Genomic DNA, 18,872 nt, shown 5'->3' on the forward strand with positions numbered 1-18,872 from the left:
ACTAAGGCTGGGCGGTTTTGGGCACCAACAATACACCGAGGCTGCACCTATTTAAACCTATACCGCACACCGACATTGAAAGAACAACTCCCAAAACATGCGGTTCGGATTACACCAACAAATACCACAAAATGAAATAAAAAAGCATAAGTTTTTAGGAGTTGTGTTCCACCTACCATTGTTACGCAGCACTCGCAGCTTAGTCAGAGGAAGGCAACTCCAGCTGTACTGGAGTACATAGTGTGCCTCGCACAAGGGGTGTGTCTTGCACAAGGGATGGCATTTGGATTGCACAATCCACCTGTTGGTTGATTCCACCTAACTCTAAAACTTTAATGTTGGATATTGTGCATTCTTTATTTTAGAAAGCGAGCATAGAATACAGACTCACAGACACACATAAAATCATGTACCATGTTTGTTGAGAATAAACCCAGCTCTTCAGCAATGAATGACAACTTATTTTATTTATATATATGCAATTACAATACCGTATATAAAACAACATTCAACTTGACAGCGTTGACTGCAATCCTACATCCATCTACAAGTAAATCGCATGCTTATTAATAACTAACATGGAAGAAGTAAGCAGTGTGGTTTCTACTTCTAATGTAGTGGAAAAACAGTATTGCTGCATTCAACACAAAAGTATACCAAGTGGTAGCATCAGCTGCACATGCCTAATGACCACTTGGAAATGTAAAAATAAATGCATAGAAATAATCGTTTTATTGCTGTCCTAAAGCACATAGTTGTATTATACGTGTGCAAGGATGCATGAGGCAGCTTGAGTGATGTAATGTTATCACAATACAACTACACTATACTATCTAACCGTTAGACTCATTCAGGCTGATGATATCACTGAATGGTGACAGGGCGTGTCTGTGTAGTTGAGGCTTTGGTGTCTTTGTGAGATACATTTTTGTCATCACTTCATATCTGAATTGTATGAAGTTTGTGCTAATTGCCATTGAATGATTTGATTGAATGTTAAGATTCAATTTTTACATATTGATTGTGTGCTAACTCGTAATTTGCGTATGGTAGAAGCCAGCACCAGTCTAAAACAACGCAAGAAGAATAAAATAAATTGAGTGTGAGCAACAAGAAGTGCAAACAAAAACAGTATTAGTACAAAGAAATAAAAACAAAACAAAATATCAGAACGTCCCTCTGCAGGTTTGTGAAATGATGACGCTCACACCCAAACATATATGTGTATAACCGTTGATTCAAGAAGCTTAAAAAAGCCGTGATGAGTGAGCATCATCACGTACCAACTTTGAAGTATATATCATTTATGACGGTAGAACTGTTTTCACAATAATGGACATGACAAGTGGGTACTGGCATGCACCCCCCTCGACAGCGAATCACAGCTGTTAATGACACTCAACACTCTATTTGGAAAATACTACTACAAGTGTTTACCTTTTGGTATCAACTCAAATGCTAAGGTGTTTGAGAAATGCAGGGACAAAGCTTTTGAAGATTGGGGCGTGAGAATCTATTTTGATGATCTGATCATTGCTGGGAAAAATCAAGAAGACCACGATTACAAGCTATGGCGTTGTCCAAAAGCCCTAGAAAATATAATGGTAAATTTAATAAAGGGTGTATTCAGCACAACTACTTTGAAGTATATTATCTCAGACAAATTGCACAAAAGAAAAGCCTCAAACCTGACCCTACAATGGTTAGAGCCATTGATAACATGCCAGATCCTACTGATGGTATCCAGCATCTCATAATGTCACTCAACCTTTCGAGATGGTACATACCTAATGTATTTAAGGTAACACAGCCAATCCGGGAGCTACCAAAGTCAGATACTACATGGTCATGAGAACCCAATCAAAAGGACCCCATGAAGAAAATCAAAGCCACGCTTATGCTTGAGCCTTTTCTGAAACGTTTTGATGTGGCTACGGACATCCTTATGCTCTGCACTGTGCTCTAGACGCTGCCCTTCTACAAGAAAAGCAGCCTGTGGCATATGCGTCAAGAGCCCTTAAAATACTGAGTTATTGGCTATAATATATGATTGTGAGAAATTCCATGCCTATGGGAGAGATATTTATGTTCAGACAGATCATCAACCATTAATGAACATAGTAAAAAAACCATTGTGGATGGCTTCCCCAAAGCTGCAGAAAGTCCTCATTTTACAACGCTATCAAGTTCTTGACATTAGATACGTGCCTGGCAAGTACTTGTACCTGGCTGGCACATTATCAAGGGCATACTTACCTACCACAGAACCGGGCATAGAGGATGATGCGGTGATGGCTCACTGTGCCTTCAGCTGGAGGATTCTGCAAAGGAAACAATGTGTGATGTCTATACCCAAGATGAAAGTATGTCTCTCTGTTAGTCTTCCGTACTAGATGGATGACAATGGTGGTCTAGATAACAAGTACTGACTCCCATTTAACCTTACTGGAACTTTCGGGATGAGCCCTATCTGATGGATGGAATGACGTAACGAGCAAAACGATTAATGATACACCAACCACAGCGACATGAATACCTTATGAGAATCCATGTAGGGAATCTGGGCTTAAATGAGTACATCCAAAAAGCCAAGCAAACTGTTTTCTGGTAAGATCAGACAAATGATTTCTAACTACTCAGTATGCTTGAAACGTGTAAGCAGGCAACAGAAGATGCTCATTCACCCTCATGAGGTACCCACACTTTCATGGAATAAAATGGAAATGGATGTACCGGAGTTCCAAAATCGCAACTACATAATGGTTGTTGACTTTTATTCCTATTATCCTGAACTTTGTATAATTCGAGGCAAGACTGCCAAGGATGTGATTGGCACACTAAAATCTATGTTTGCAGCGCATGGTGTTCCCATGAATGTTGTTCCTGACAACATGACATTTGGTCCCGCTGCAATGAAGCAGTTCTCTATAGATTGGTGCTTCAATATTACCACGTTCAGCCCACACTATCATAGATCAAATGAGATGGCTGGACGTTATGTTCAAACCGTCAACTAGTTTATAAAGAAAGCAGTCAACTCTGATCTAGTCACTTTTAGCATATTAACAGAGCCTATTGGCTGGCCTACCATACACCCCTTCTGTGATGCTTTTCAGAAGGTACGTCAAAAGCCTCCTACAACGAACAACATAAATGTTGAAACCTAGAGTTTCCAATGCTATGGAGCTTATCAAACAGTGGCAAAATGAGAAGAAAGTCATGCATGTACATGAGAGGCCTACTAGGCCTTTGGAGACACTGGAGAAAACCGAGATGGCGTTGATTAGGACTGATGGACAGTCCTAATCAATGCCAGACAGAACCTTACTAGACAGAAGATTAAATAATTGACAAGACTCCACATCATACGTTGTAGACACAGTTGCGAGCCAACTTGGAGAAGCGAACTCATTAGGATGTGACACAGGATGATCTACCAGCTACTACAGTCTTATGATATGACTCAATTCACACCACTGATGAGTTATTCTACTCCAAACCTACGCAGGAATGTGAGGATGAACTGTGGCACCCTCACAAAGCGGTTTTATGATGACCTATCTGCTTGCTAGTCTTACCTTCCCTTTTTAAATAGGAGTTACGATGTCCTGGCAGTTTCTGAGTCTCTGATTATTTTTCATGATGGCGTAGCTTCCAATAGCTAGTCTCATCTTTTCTAGTAGTAGTTGGTTGGTTTTGAGGCGGTCTAGCACTCTAGCTGCTTAAACCTATTCATGTTAGTATTCATTTTATAGCCTTATTCATTTTGCCTACTCTTCCAGGAAAGGGAGGAGGTTACTATCAGTATAATTGAGAGTCATCTTTCTAGTTTGAATAATGCTTTTATTAACTCCGGTACGAGGAAGTGACAGATGAGACTAGTGATGAAGCAAAACCAACTATTTATACTATGATACATAGACTGCAGTTCTTCCTTGTTTATCCTCAAGAGCAGAGGCAAGGAACCTTTTTGACTAAGAGAGCCACAAAACCCACATTTCGAAAATTAATTCTAGGAGACCCATATGTATATTTTGAATCTCGAAAACATAAAATAGAAAAGGAAGACCAACCAATTTAGTATGTTTGAGCAATTTTAGAGTATAAGACAACTGGATTTCTTTCGAACAACAATGTTATAACAAATATATTTTGAAAAGTACTTCTTACCATCAATGCGACTTCTGATGCTGCATACTTTTGCTGATAACTTTGTAGTCCGGTTGATACATAGTGAGGTTCAGCTTCATGCAGGCATTTAGGCTTCCATCTGTTAAACGTGACTGCAGGTTTGTCTCAATATTCTTCATGTGTGAGAATGACTGCTCATATGCATATGTAGAGCCAAACATGGTCAAAATGTACAGCGGAGTACAGAAAGAATTAGAAACTTTTTGCTGCGCATGACACATCGAAAAGTTGCAAATGGAAATATATTTTTCTTAAATGGAGGTTATTTTTTTCTGTTTATTATTACTGGAATTCAAGAATTATTCTTATTATTACGTTAATTAAAATAACAGCAAAATTATGGATTTTTTTCTATTGATTTATCAAACAGCCAGATGAAATCATCAAAAGAGCCACATTTGGCCTGAGAACCATAGGTTCCTTACCCCTGCTCTAGAGTCTAAACCTCTTTTGATGAAAAGGAGAGGATTGTCTTGATGGTCTTTACTAAAATGTTTTACAATAAATCATAGTACATGTAGTACATGTACTAGTATCATGTTTTTTTAGCTTGGTGCAGGGGATAGGGGCCAAACCTGTCTAATTGTGTTCCACACAGTGGAAAGTATTCATGAGTCAAAAAAGAGGGGCAATTAGCCTGTGGTGATGAAGTGATAAGGGGGTCATTTTTTATTAATGTGTAAGTCAGTAAAAAGGGTGCATTTTATAACATCTCAGACTAGCCCTTGGAGATTAATAGAAAAGAGTGAAACCCCTGGGATTCCAGTAATGGTCAACATACGAAAATGTGGGGGAGAGGTATGCTACATACATGTACTTCACCTTGGAGAAAGATTGAAATAGTAGGCTACATGTTTTATCAAAACAAGCATGCGAGATGCTTTTTTACACACTGTTTCAATATGCACATCCCAGGTAATATCCCTACTGATATTCATACCTAAATACTTTACAGATTACACGTAGCTCAAAGATCGACCACACAGGTGATAATTTTTGAAGCATATCTTGTCCAAACACTATAACATGTGATTCTACAGGATTGAACTGCATCTGCCATTCAACAGTACCTGTATTAAATCTATTGAAGTTATCCTAAAATTCTATGCAGATCTGTTTTGATTTAATATCATGATAAAACAAGACATCAGCATAATGCCTGATTTTTAATGTTCAATCATATTAACTATGTTACATTGTATTTATGTAAAGGGTAAACAACGCTGAACTTAAAACAGAGCCTTGAGGAACTCTGAATGTAACTGGTAACATTTTTGAACGTTTACCATTCACCTCAACTTGTTGACACCGTTTGGAGAAAAAATCTCATATCCACAACAATAGCTTAGAATTTCCGTTGTATTGAGATTGTAACTTACTTTTGTATTAATTTATTATGATGTATTCTATGAAATGCTTTTGCGATTATGTACATACATTATGTACATACATTAAATGTACATACTGCCATGTAACATGGCAGTATGTACAGTTTCTTTGGTTATCTCTGGACTTCTGCAGGTCATTTAGGAAAGTCACAAGTTGAGTGCTACAAGAAAAACACTTTCTAAAGCTGTGTTGGTTTTTGACTATCATGTTATGTTACCAACATCTTTAAACGCTTGATGTAAAACAACATATTCAAGTAACTTGCAGGATGTAACTTGCAGAGTATAACTTGCAGGGTGTAACTTGCAGTTTATAACTTGCAGGGTGTAACTTGCAGGGTGTGACTTGCAGGGTGTAACTTGCAGGGTGTGACTTGCAGGGTGTAACTTGCAGGGTGTGACTTGCAGGGGATGCTTGTAAGTAAAATGGATCTACAATTTTTAGATCATGTTTATCCCATCTTTGTAGTATAAAACAGAAATTTGCTATTTCCCAGCTATTTGGCAACTTACATTTTGTATGGAATAATTGACAATATAAACTAGAATTGTTGCTGCGCTGATCGATATCTATGCATGTCTTCCTTCTTAAGACCTGATCTTAAGAAGTCTGGTCTAAAAGCTTTTTCATTTTTGGCTCTTTAATTAATTTGATTACTCCATTGATTCATCCCATTACTCCATTAATTTCAGTACTCCATATTGTATTGTATCCAATTGGCTGACCAGTTGATTAGGGTGTGCCACCTAATTGGATACAATACATCAGGTAAAATCTAAACTTACAAAAATATCACACCTAATAAGTCACAATATTTATTGAAGCATGTACGAAAGCATGAGGAATATTGTGGCGTACAGTAACATTCGTCAAAGGAAAACTTCACCACGCCCCCAAACTTTCATTGACCGTCTCTTCTGCAGGAAAGCATGCGGAGAGCATGACCAATCAAAATTCGTAGGGTTGGTTAACGATTGGTCGATTCGCAATTATCGCGATTCAGAAGGTCATGTTAAACTTAGACTGCAATTCGTTCTACACTATTTGCTTTTTGTTTATCGGACCTTATAAAATAGTAAGGCTCCATATCGTAGATATTGATTGATTCGAATCCATTTCTATTTAAAATGGTAAAGGTTTTCTTCGAATATCGTCTTCCTTGAAATGCGTTTAGGCAGATTTAAAAAGATGGCCTATGTTGGACTTTTGATGTTTTTATCGTTTTCAGGTTAGTGATCTATACAGCATACAATATTGTTTGATAATTACTTGTGCTGTATTGGGCTCAGTTTCGTTATGGCTGTTCGCGTTATACTGATACGAATGTTCGAAATTTCTAACAAGGCCAACATTTCAGAGACTTATACAATGTTAAGACGTTTGGCCATGAAGGACATGTAAGATCGCTATCATTGTTAAATCTATGACCGGGCATGTACGTCAATCATTATATTTCATTGACTGTTTTAATATTATTTTGACAGTTTTGTACGTGATGACCATTGATGGTGAAGGCAACGTAAAAGATTCTGAGAACATTTTAAGGTAAATTTGTTAGTGTTATTTCTAATTTTTTTATTACGTTAAATTATTTTTGAATCTACTATTATCTGTCGATGGGCTATCCATAAACGATTTCGTTTTTAATTAGTTTGAAACAGTTACTCTTCTTCATATTTACCTTTACGGCTGCTTCAAGCAAATGAATTTCCTACGTTATATCTTGAAAGTTCTCTAGGCATATAGTATGGTTATAGCTTGAACTTCAGTAAGCCTGCAAGTTAGCATTCGCTCTTACTTTTTATTTAATAAACAATAGAGCTGGAAAAACTGGTGTGCCTTGTGAATTTTGAAGTCCTTAGTCAGCACTTATCAATTGTATTGCTTCACATTGCGACTAAGCTTTTAACTATGTGGTTAACGGTGTTAGCTGTGTGTGTTTAAGGCATTGTTGAAGATCCAGTTTAGATTTCAGCTCTCTGACGATTTGTCGTAGAAAGCTGTTATATTAGACAGATTTTGGGCCTAAATTGTGGACTGCTTGACCTTTAATGCTACCTTGGTGAAGACCATCTCGGCAGGTTGGACTTAAAATCATGTCAAATGGTCAAATATATATAATAAAAATGACTTGTTGTTTTATATGTTGCTGCTGGGTTAAAACTTTAGAATCTTCTTAGAATGACCTTCCAATAACATATACATGTATATTGTTTCATATATTCTAAATATGTTTGTTTTTCATTATATTTTGAGCCTTTCATGTTTTATTAAAAACAAATGGGTGTGAGATTGGCCTCTTCAGTTGTAGAGTGTTTGGAGATGAAAACAATTAAGGATGCACTGTCATAAAGTATAATTAAATTTATATACTAGATGATTCTAAGCTGCTATGAAAACGATCCTTGCGTGAAATGGTTGTTCCGGCTGCCAACAACTGTTAGAAATAGCTTTGTTCATGTAACTGTTCGATAGTGTGAAAAGAGATGTACAAACTGGAGACAACAACTTGCAGAAACAACTGGAAGTTATTGATAGTGAGATCAGCAGTTTAAGATATAACCTGAGTTTTTTACAATCAAAGGTTGACAATGTGAACCAAAGGTATGTACAGATGTTTTGTTCTCGTGCTGCCATACATGTTGGCATTTGCTCTGCCCATTCTCGATTTGCAATAATTTACTTGCTGTTTGGTTGAGATGTTAACACCGTAACGTCATCATAAATAAATATGTTCAACTGTTGCTCTTTATTCTTATAGGGTGAATTCCACTCGTTATCCATATGTAAAATATCTTAATTACAGAGATAGGAAGCGAATTTTGGTAAGTTGTAGAATCTCACAATCTAAAATGAATGTTTTCCCTTAATTTTCAATAGCATCCTCCTAGACCTAGGTTTGCTTTCTTACTTGTCCTTAAATAGGCGGGTTACCAATTGTCACTGATGTTTTGTTATTACAAAGGGATATCCATCAAAAACCTGATGTTTCTGTCTAGCTTATGAGTTGATAGTTGCATTACTTTTTTCTAAAATCAACTTCTTTTAGTTGTACATAATTTTTATCATTAATATTATTTCTAACTGTTAGAAGCGCCCCGTATAATACACTTACAATTACATGCCATTTATCTGTCTTACAGGTCACAGGTGGGGCAGGTTTTGTAGGTTCCCACTTGGTTGATGCTCTGATGGTGGAGGGGCATGAGGTCACTGTCATTGATAACTATTTCACAGGCCGCAAGCAAAATATCATACACTGGCTTGGCCATCCCAACTTTGAGCTTATCAATCATGATATTGTCAATCCAATATTTGTTGAAGGTGAGCAATATATCGTCTTTATTGTTACAAGAATTGTTTGAAGCACGCCAGTTAGCAGGTCTCGGGCTGTGCAGGTTATTGGAAAAATCTTATATTGTGAGGAACACTATTAGATTTTAGAAGATGTTAGGTATTGTGAGTTGTGCTTTATCATTTTTCAAACAACTTTTGGTAACCACATGTTACTTTTTATCAATTGTGATTATGAAGGAAAATGGTGTGCAGTTATTGACAAAACTTTCAGACTCGGGTTGAACGACTAGCATACTCAACTAGCATATATATAAATTCAACAAACTGTATTTTATGTAAATTCTGTTCTCTTATAGCATGACTTGGCAAGCCAAGCTGGTTTGTCTCGCTAGCGGTTCACATAACTACTCCTTAACTCTTGCTACTTTATTAGTTTCTTTACTGGGACTTGATTACGTATTCGGTAAAACCTAATATTTGACAAGGGTGCGTATAAATTGTCATAACTTTTGAACCACTCGGTCTATAAGAAATATTTTAATACCAGATTAATCAGCATAAAATTTTACATCACCTGATGCCATGAAAAATACCACAAATGCGTTACAGAATAAGAACGAACACTTTTTTGACCATTTTCTAAAAGACCGTGAACATGTCTAAGTCAGATGGTTTATCAATACCATTACAGGTTAGGGCATTATTATTACTGATAAAATATGAATAACAACTCTCAGGAGTACTATTGTTCAATAAAAATCAATCAAATTCAATTGATCTAAAATTAGTAAAATTTGTAGCTGTAATGTGTCTAGTAGGACTCGTCATTGGTAAGAAAAACCTGTGATAAAACATAAGTTTTTGCAAAGTGACGTTACGCTCAGGGTGGACTGTAAATATTTTTTATTGGTTCAGCGCTTGCAGATGTTTCCTTTCATTTAAGTACAGATATGATATGGTAATTTATTAACTACTCACTAATCAGAAATTATTCGCACAAAGTATGTTAAAGCTGCATCATGCTGCTCTTGGTCATACGAAAACCCTTTGCCGAGCTATACTATGCGGCTCGTGGTACCGAAAGAGTAAAAGTATTATCAAACTGGCCGACATTTGTATACAGCGTAACATGAATCATGAATACATAAATGTGTAGCTGATTGTTGGTTTAGTGGTATACAGTGAGCAGCTTATATCCTTTACTCAAGTATATACTGTTTATTTGCTTACAAGCATTCACATCTATTATTAATATCAACTGTAGTTATAATTTACATTTCCTACTACAACTTTGTCATATCCATGCTTTCTCGATAATGCGGCGTTTACCTTCTTAGCTGATATTCATGCGTTTTCATTACTGTTGGATTAATCAAGTTATTACCTTATCACCCCATAGTTTAGAGGCAAGTAATTTATCACCTGTGCTTTTTTCTACAGCTATTTTGATGTTGCTCAAACAGGTTAAACATTGTGAAAGGGTAAAAATTGTATTTACCTACCAGCAGTGATCAGTACATAATTTCTTTGGTTGTCATGTTTACTTGTCGCATAGACATAGATAGCAGAACAGTGTGCTTGAGAACAGAGAACAACGTTGACGTAATACACCATCGCATAGACATAGATAGCAGAACAGTGTGCTTGAGAACAGAGAACAACGTTGACGTAATACACCATCGCATAGACATAGATAGCAGAACAGTGTGCTTGAGAACAGAGAACAACGTTGACGTAATACACCATCGCATAGACATAGATAGCAGAACAGTGTGCTTGAGAACAGAGAACAACGTTGACGTAATACACCATTTAAAACCCGCGTATATTTTATTATCGAAAATTTTTAGACTTGTTTTAAATATATCAGGGAGGCAGTTTAGGTCACACCGTGTATAATAATTTCAGTGAAGATTTCTTGGTCACATGGTTGTCATATAATTAGTTACTATAGATAGATTGTTACAAATAGAAGATGTGTAGTAAATATCTATTATCGAGTTTAGTTGCAAATTCCTTTTGTCTAAATCTCATTTCACTTTCTTACACAAATAGAAACGTCATCTGCCATACAATGAGAATATTTTTCTGAAAGTGAAGTTTTCTGCTTGCCCAAAAGGCATATATGTTTCATGTTTCAGATTCATGTCGATAGTTGCTCAAGGTCAAATAAGAGTCGCATCGTTATTTCACCAAACTTGATGACAATAATAGCCTGAACTCTGTAAATGTGTAGCCACATTTTTTGCAGTTTACTTTATGATAGTACATTTGCCATAGTTTACTTTATGGTAGTACATTTGATAGTAAGATATGATACTTTATGATAGTACATTTGATAGTAAGATATGATACGTTATGATAGTACATTTGATAGTAAGATATGATACTTTATGATAGTACATTTGATAGTAAGATATGATACTTTATGATAGTACATTTGCCATAAAATCAATTACTGAAAATGAAACTTTAATATCTGGATAATGCTGTTTTCATATTATCTTGTGAGTTTATAATGGTCCACTTGGATTAGCTCATTTAAAATGGTACTTGAATGTCATTTATTAAAACGAATCTTTATATTTCCGGAATTTATTATTCATATAAATAGGACAAATAATATCTGAATAATGCTGGCTCGTGTGTCTCAATAGCTTTATAGTTTAAGAACCCTATATTATAATTATAGTGGATGAGATCTACCATCTTGCGTCACCGGCCTCTCCTCCACACTACATGTACAATCCCATAAAAACTATCAAGACAAACACTGTTGGCACTATTAACATGCTTGGACTCGCTAAAAGGGTCAAGGCCAAACTGCTGCTGGCTTCCACGTCAGAGGTCTATGGAGGTGGGTAGTTGTACATTATCCACCTTCTAAACAAAATATAGAGATAAGAAACTTGGTCTTCATATGGCAATTGAATGAATCTTTGTTTTGTTTAATATGAATATGAGATGCAATATACTTGCACCAACCATTATCATTTACCTAAGCAAAATGGTTGGAAATTTTAAATTCTGTTACAAGTTTGTCAACTTGGACAAAAATGCGTTTTATGCAATAACTGGTCTTTGTCAGGTCACCTAACTTCCTTTGACTACCAGCTAGCTTGCCTAGAACGCTAACGATGAAGTTGTCTTACCTTGCTCAATAAGCACCCAAATTGTTAGGATGAATTCTGCAATTGATTAGTTATCCTAGTGGTATTTATGCTCGTCAGTGACAGGAAACTGACAGGCATGCTACTAGTAACCCTGTCTACATCACTTAACTTCTAACCGGAATAGTTTCTTGTTTTTATCACATCATGGCTGTCGACTCTTATTAGAGTTAGCTGGTATAATTACTACATGCGGTGTAGGCATATAGCAAACTTTTGTGTCTGGTTAGACAAGCTTGATTTGATCGATAGATCCTGAGCAGCATCCCCAAAGTGAGAACTACTGGGGCCATGTGAACCCTATAGGGCCGAGAGCCTGCTATGATGAAGCGAAGAGAGTGGCTGAGTCCATGTGCTACGCTTACCAGAAGCAGGTAGGAGCTCATGTGAATATGGTCTGTCATAGATTTCTCCACCAGGCCTTTGAAAGCACCTAACATGACCGTAAAAAGGTGTTTAATGTAATTATTTGGTTTTTATGCAAAACAGGTTAATTGTTGATAAGACCAAAATTAATTCTTGGAACAAATTAAAAAACTACTCTGAAAACATAAAAAGAATTGGTGGCTTTGTTATACACTTGCTAGATGGTAACCAGAGTTAGAGTGTTCAAGCTGTAGAATTCGGTAAATCAAAGACTGATCCTCAGTTGGGTTTTGAGTTGCTGCCTCAGTAGTCACTGCTATGAAAAATCACATGACACTGCTGTTCACCCATGTGCACAATCAATTTGTGGAATGGGACCTTTTGGCATGGTCAGTTTTACAAGTTCAGAATGTATTCATGTTTCATCATGCCTTATGGCTCAACAAACTTTAAGCGAGTGGAAGAGAAAAGTTTGTACATAACGACTGCATTTACATATTTGACAGATGTAGTTCACGATATCTTTTAATCAAATTTTGGCGATGTGAACATAAAAATTAATGTAAAGGAAGACTTCACAATCAAGGTTGTGAAGTGATCAACAATATAAACCAGTATTCTGATAGCTCATCAGCTGCATCAATTGAAGCTGCTCATGTTATAAATAAGATGTCCAGTGAAATACTGAACAAGCGAAATATGCCAAAATAAAATAAAATTTCAGTTTATTTTTTGTTTTTGGAAGGAAAAGGTATTATGTGTGAAATTTCATGAACAAAATTGTATCTTTTTGCATTTTTGTTATCATCATTGTATTATTTACTGTATATATTAAGCATTAATAGTGTCTTTCGTATTAAAATAGCATTGCTAAAAAGTCTGGTGCCAGAATGTCCTAGATCAAACGATCCATAGTCAGTCACATAGCACTGCTGATGTACGTCTGCACGCATATTGTGCAGTTCGCTTGGCATATGTTTCATCTTTATTTGTACCAATGCATCGGATTTTATTTCCAGACATCTATCCTTCAAACACTTAGCAAAAATGTTTGGTTTGGTTTTACAGCTAGAAAACTTGCATCGATGATGATGATGTGCTTCAAAGGCTTCTAAAAAACGCACCAGAATGTTATGTTTATCAATCTAACAAGTCAGCTTCATCGTGTTTCAATGTTTTAAATGTAAACATTTTACACCAAAAGTTGACAAAGAGGAGCAGTAAAAAACTGGTTTAAACTGTATCAACTTGTTATCAACGTTCTGATCCAAGAAAATACTAGTCATAATACATGACACTATATGGTATCTAAAAATACTTTTTTAAAAATATGCTGTTGATTTTTAGTTGTATGTTTTTTACTTCATCCTCAAGCAGATAGGTTCACAATGAATTTCTGTTGTAGCCATAATTGTGATCTAAAACTTAAGCTCAACACCAATTTTGTGTTATTTTTTTATACGTTATTGAGCCAAGGACTTCGGTCTTTTTTTGTTAATTTATTTGAGATTATAAAATGTGGCTGAGTGGGTTTTGTTCTAACATAATCAATGGAGTGAATTTACTGTATATTGTAATCAATATAGCAAATCTACAATGTATATTATAATGTATCATAACTGTTTTTAATTTGACAGGAAAATGTAGATGTTAGGGTGGCACGTATTTTCAACACATTTGGACCCCGCATGTACATGAATGATGGAAGAGTTGTAAGCAACTTTATTCTGCAGTGTCTTCAGGATATGCCCATTACAGTGAGTTTTTTTAACCACCCATGGGTTTTATAATATCTTGTATATGCTAATAACCTATGCTTTTTGTAGCTTCTGAATAGTGTTATTTAAACTGCCTCTGGTTTTTACTTTTCGATATGAAAATAATATTTGAATATTTTGGAAGATTGAGTTGTCTGTACATACGGAAGAATTCATTCATTATGCAAGAATGAGGTGTCTGAAGACCACGCTGAGTATCTTGAATTGTCATTAAAAAATGATGGCGAAAGTCAGCTAAAAGCCACACATGAATATATACTACAATTGCTTGCAATCAACTTTTATATTACAAAGATTTAAATAACGTCATTTCCACATTAAAGTACATTATTCCAGGTGGCTTTGTGTTCAACTCTCTTGAGAAATTTTAAACGCCACTTGACACTTGTACCTTTATGAAACAGCACATGATCATGTCACAGCGCCATTGAGATATATCGTTTCACACATCTATATACAGTGAAACTCGGATAACTCAAACTTCAAGGGACCGAGCAAAAGTGTTCGAATTATCAGAGTGTTCAAGTTATCAGAGCACTGTCACAAGTCCATGTATTTACTTATTTATTAGTAGATACATGAACATATACAAACTATAATATAAATCAAAAGCACAAATGGCTTGTTTCAAATTAAATGCTTCTAATGTAAAGTTTAAAACGTTTTTATCAAAAAGTATAGAGATTTTTCTATCACTTGAGATTGGTTTGTTGTTTGAGGTGATGTTATTGCCAGGACGTTTTTTAGATTGACATTGGCAAAACTTGATCGTTGCTGAAATGCTCAAAAGAAAATACATCTTTTTCTTTTGAGCGTTTTACCCACGATCAATTTTGCCGATTTTTCTTGAAGTTTATGCAAAGATTAACTTACTTTACCTGGCATTCGTTAAGAGCAACACTCCGAGGCAGTTCAATTAAAAGTTTTATGAGGTTTTACGGTACATTGTATATCACTAACGTTTTTTAAATGGATACTTATTGAATGTACACACGTATTCTGTGTTTAGGTCAAACGATGAATGTTTTTTTTAGCTAAGTCAACGTATACGTTTAATTACCACAATTTTCAAAACGTTTTAAACATTCAACATTCCGACGTTGATTCAACACGGAATCCACGTCGGAAAACTATTCATCACGGGCTAGCCGGGTCACATACTGAAGGATTTTCGCCCCGCAAATACAAAACAAAAACAACATGCTGTTTTTGTTTTGTATGTGCGTGGCGAAAATCCTTGCGCCCGTGACCCGGCTAGCCCGTGCTATTCATCGTATAACAGTATAAATCAAATTTCACCAAACCTTTAGAACAGTCGTTGACAAAAATATTTTGCCGATGGAGGTAGTAACGACGCTTATGAATTACGAAAAGTTGAGGTTTACCTCTATGGCTTGGAATAAAGTGATTTTCTAAAGCTATAGCAACCGTTTCGGTAGCCGTTGGGCAAAAAACAGTTTGTTATAACAGTGTTGAGTTCGAGTTATATAGAGCCATTTATCATTGCGTGGGAACGGACCAAGCAAATCCAGTCGAGTTAACCATGTGTTCGCCATATCCGAGGGCGAGTTATCCATGTTTCACTGTATATATTTCTCAAAGTCTGTGGATCTGTGTGTCATTCCAGCTATAGCACATGCTGATTATTTTACTGATGCGGCAACGCGTTATGATGCCCCTGTTAAGAAATATTTTTCATAAGGTTCAATTACTATATCTGTTGTCAAGACCAATTCTTCTCGCTTGGACAATTATATATATTGTCTCTAGTAGGAATAACCTCTACATCATCTCTCGATTCGGTCAGACAAAGACAGTCCGATGTCTCATTTCTACATTTGTATCAGTATCGATTGGTACCAGTATCGAGTGGTACCAGTATCGTCGTATTCAAAGTTTTGATAGATAGGTTCTGCTGGAACAGTGATATTTTTTTATACACACACTTCTATGCAAATTGTTACGGTATTAATAATTCAACATATTCAAAGTTTTCATTTTGTTTTCTCAGTTCGTATTTTGTGTCATTACCAAATAATCTTCTATTGTAATCGTTACAAAATCGCCTTAATTTAGCTATTACTTGCTAATTATTTCACATTTCCAACTAAACCTTTTTAGGCCTATAGTCGTTTTATTTTCTTAATTTATTTGACCTGCACGAAACATTTTCCTCATGATATGAAGTTTTCAAGTTACAGTTGTTTGACAAAGCTTAAAAACCTTTGCAGTTGTTTCTATTTTCTCTCTTTTATTTTTCTCATGGTATGTAGTTTGAAAGGTTGAATGGCAAATGCTGTTCTATGTTAAATACAAATCAATTTTCTGACCAGACTTATTTGATTACTAAGGTGTGTCTTACCTAGGTTGAATGGCCCCCAGTCTTTTTACAACTTACTCCATTTTCTGCTGCACGTCTTAAGTAAGTACATTTTATTTTACTTTCAGCAAATTCATAAAAGCAAATTCATTTATGAATTTGCTGAAAGTAATTCTGAATTGAAATTATATTCAAATAGCCTTACAATCTGGTGGTTTTTGTTTGGTGCCAGACTAACCTCAACTTTTGTTCATCTTTACACGAAGAATTTTTCAACATTTGTTGCAAAATTTGAACAAATATTTGTCTTGGCTTATGAACTAATTACCAGCATGGGACATCTGAAGTTTCTCAAAACATTACAGTTATGAAATAGCAAAAATGCTGCTCGAAATTACAAATTAGCAATAGTAAGACATTTATTAAGTTAATTAAGCCTACATATACATTTACTCTAGCACTTCCATACTAGTTTTCATCGCCGAACTGCCTATGGCTATAGAGGGCAATCTCAAACCCTCTTGAAACAAATGAAACAAAAAGGCTCAAAACATAAACATAAACAGACGTATTCGGAATATATGACAACAAAATGTTATTGCAAGGTCACTCTAAGAAGAGTCTAACGTTTTACATAGCGAACTAAAAAAACAACTTACCATACATTATTGACAACTCACAATTTGTTTTTTCCTGTCTCTTCTTTGCTATTATCTGATGGAAATGTGTTTCTTTGTGAGTGGGTGAGATGCGCAGATCAGTTTCAGGATTGATGGTGTTACAGTATTTATTTTAATAAATATCAGATATAAAAATCCTGCTTTACATAGGCAAGTTGTCACGTTGACAAATGCACTCTTTGGACTCCATAATTAATTGCTACACCCCTTAGGTGTGCGAACAATCGCAATGGGAAAGCCTCTGATCTAGTGTAAGTCGATTAAGTACATAGAGTTGCATGTTTCTATCACTCACTCTACTGCTGAACTTATGCATTGCTGAGCGTACTCTTTCATTCATGTTTCTCTAAGTTAATCTAACAATTAAAACCTAATTTTGCTGCTTATCATTTTATTAATTCAGCTTTCACAAGTATATATTACTACATATATATAATACTACTATATATAATACTATAATACTAGCGCAAAAACTTAAATATTAAATATGAGTTATAACAGATACAAGTTTTTGCGCTCTTATTCTTATATTTGTTGCAACATGTGACGGTTTTGACACCCAAAACTAACGCCAAAATGAATTAACTTTGCATGCTAAGGTTTGATTGTATATTAACAAATTGTACTAGTTCAATGGAAAGAGTAGTCTCAACAATCCTCTAATGGGTTGCTGGTGATTGGACTATTAGTGGCTGTTGCGAGATGGGGTGGAAGAGCTTTTGGCTATAGCTGCAGGTTGAGGCCTTTTTATTAGACAATATTCTTACGGTCGATATAAAGACAGGGAAAAATTCATATTGTTTGCAATGCAATTGTACGTAACAAATATATCGAATTAAAATAATTGTTTGCTAGATATACGGAGATGGCTCACAGACACGATCATTTCAGTATGTGACTGACTTGGTTGAGGGGATGATCCGTTTGATGAACAACAACTACACCTTACCTGTCAACATCGGCAACCCTGAGGAACATACTATAACCGAGTTCGCTGAAATCATTCGCAAATTAAGTGGTAATTTTATCTCACTACGAGATTGTAGTTTTCTTGTCACACATATTAGTTAGTCACAAGTTGCCACTGTCAACATACCTTAGAAGCTGCCATATTTCTGTTCAAATCACTTGAATGCGACAAGCTGTTAGCAAAACTTGGTGATATGTTTCTAGAAAGTTCAAGCACAATGATACACAAGCCGGCCATGGAAGATGATCCAAAGCGAAGAAAGCCCGATATTACCTTGGCTAGAAAGGTTCTCAATTGGAACCCAAAAGTAAAGATGACCGATGGCTTACGAGAGACCATAAAATACTTTAAGAGTGAGCTCAGTAAAAATGACAATATCTGGGCTGTTGACCGCAAAGGTCTCTAATGCATACATTTATCATTCATTATGTAAAAAGTTTGCCTTTATAGTATCTTTCTCAAATGTTCCAGAAGTCACTCTACGGGTATAGCAGAATGCTGAAGGAAATAGTATCAATGCAATCATATAGTGCAGTATTATTTAAACACATGTACATGTACAGATGAACATGTAAAGCAAGAAAACAACTATGTATATACATGGTGGTCATGTTGAACAAACATAACAAGCCTATCTATATAAATAAAAGCTAGCGTCTGCGTATTTGCTCAGTCTAGTAAGCAACTACCTTTCAAAGTGGAATGAGACAG

At 35.7% G+C, this 18,872-nt stretch overlaps 1 protein-coding gene across 1 annotated transcript; it reads left to right on the forward strand.

Moving 5' to 3' along the window:
• The first annotated feature begins 6,645 nt into the window (after positions 1 to 6,645).
• Positions 6,646 to 18,825, forward strand: LOC137406670 (UDP-glucuronic acid decarboxylase 1-like). Its single transcript, XM_068093284.1, has 10 exons — positions 6,646 to 6,808; positions 7,065 to 7,125; positions 8,056 to 8,184; positions 8,342 to 8,405; positions 8,724 to 8,904; positions 11,570 to 11,734; positions 12,300 to 12,421; positions 14,051 to 14,170; positions 18,047 to 18,209; positions 18,365 to 18,825. Exons 1-10 carry the CDS (start codon positions 6,745 to 6,747, stop codon positions 18,565 to 18,567), a joined length of 1,272 nt encoding a protein of 423 aa, XP_067949385.1. The 5' UTR covers positions 6,646 to 6,744; the 3' UTR covers positions 18,568 to 18,825.
• Positions 18,826 to 18,872: the final 47 nt, after the last annotated feature.

This window comes from Watersipora subatra, chromosome 10, assembly GCF_963576615.1.
Source record: "Watersipora subatra chromosome 10, tzWatSuba1.1, whole genome shotgun sequence".
NCBI lineage: Eukaryota > Metazoa > Bryozoa > Gymnolaemata > Cheilostomatida > Watersiporidae > Watersipora > Watersipora subatra.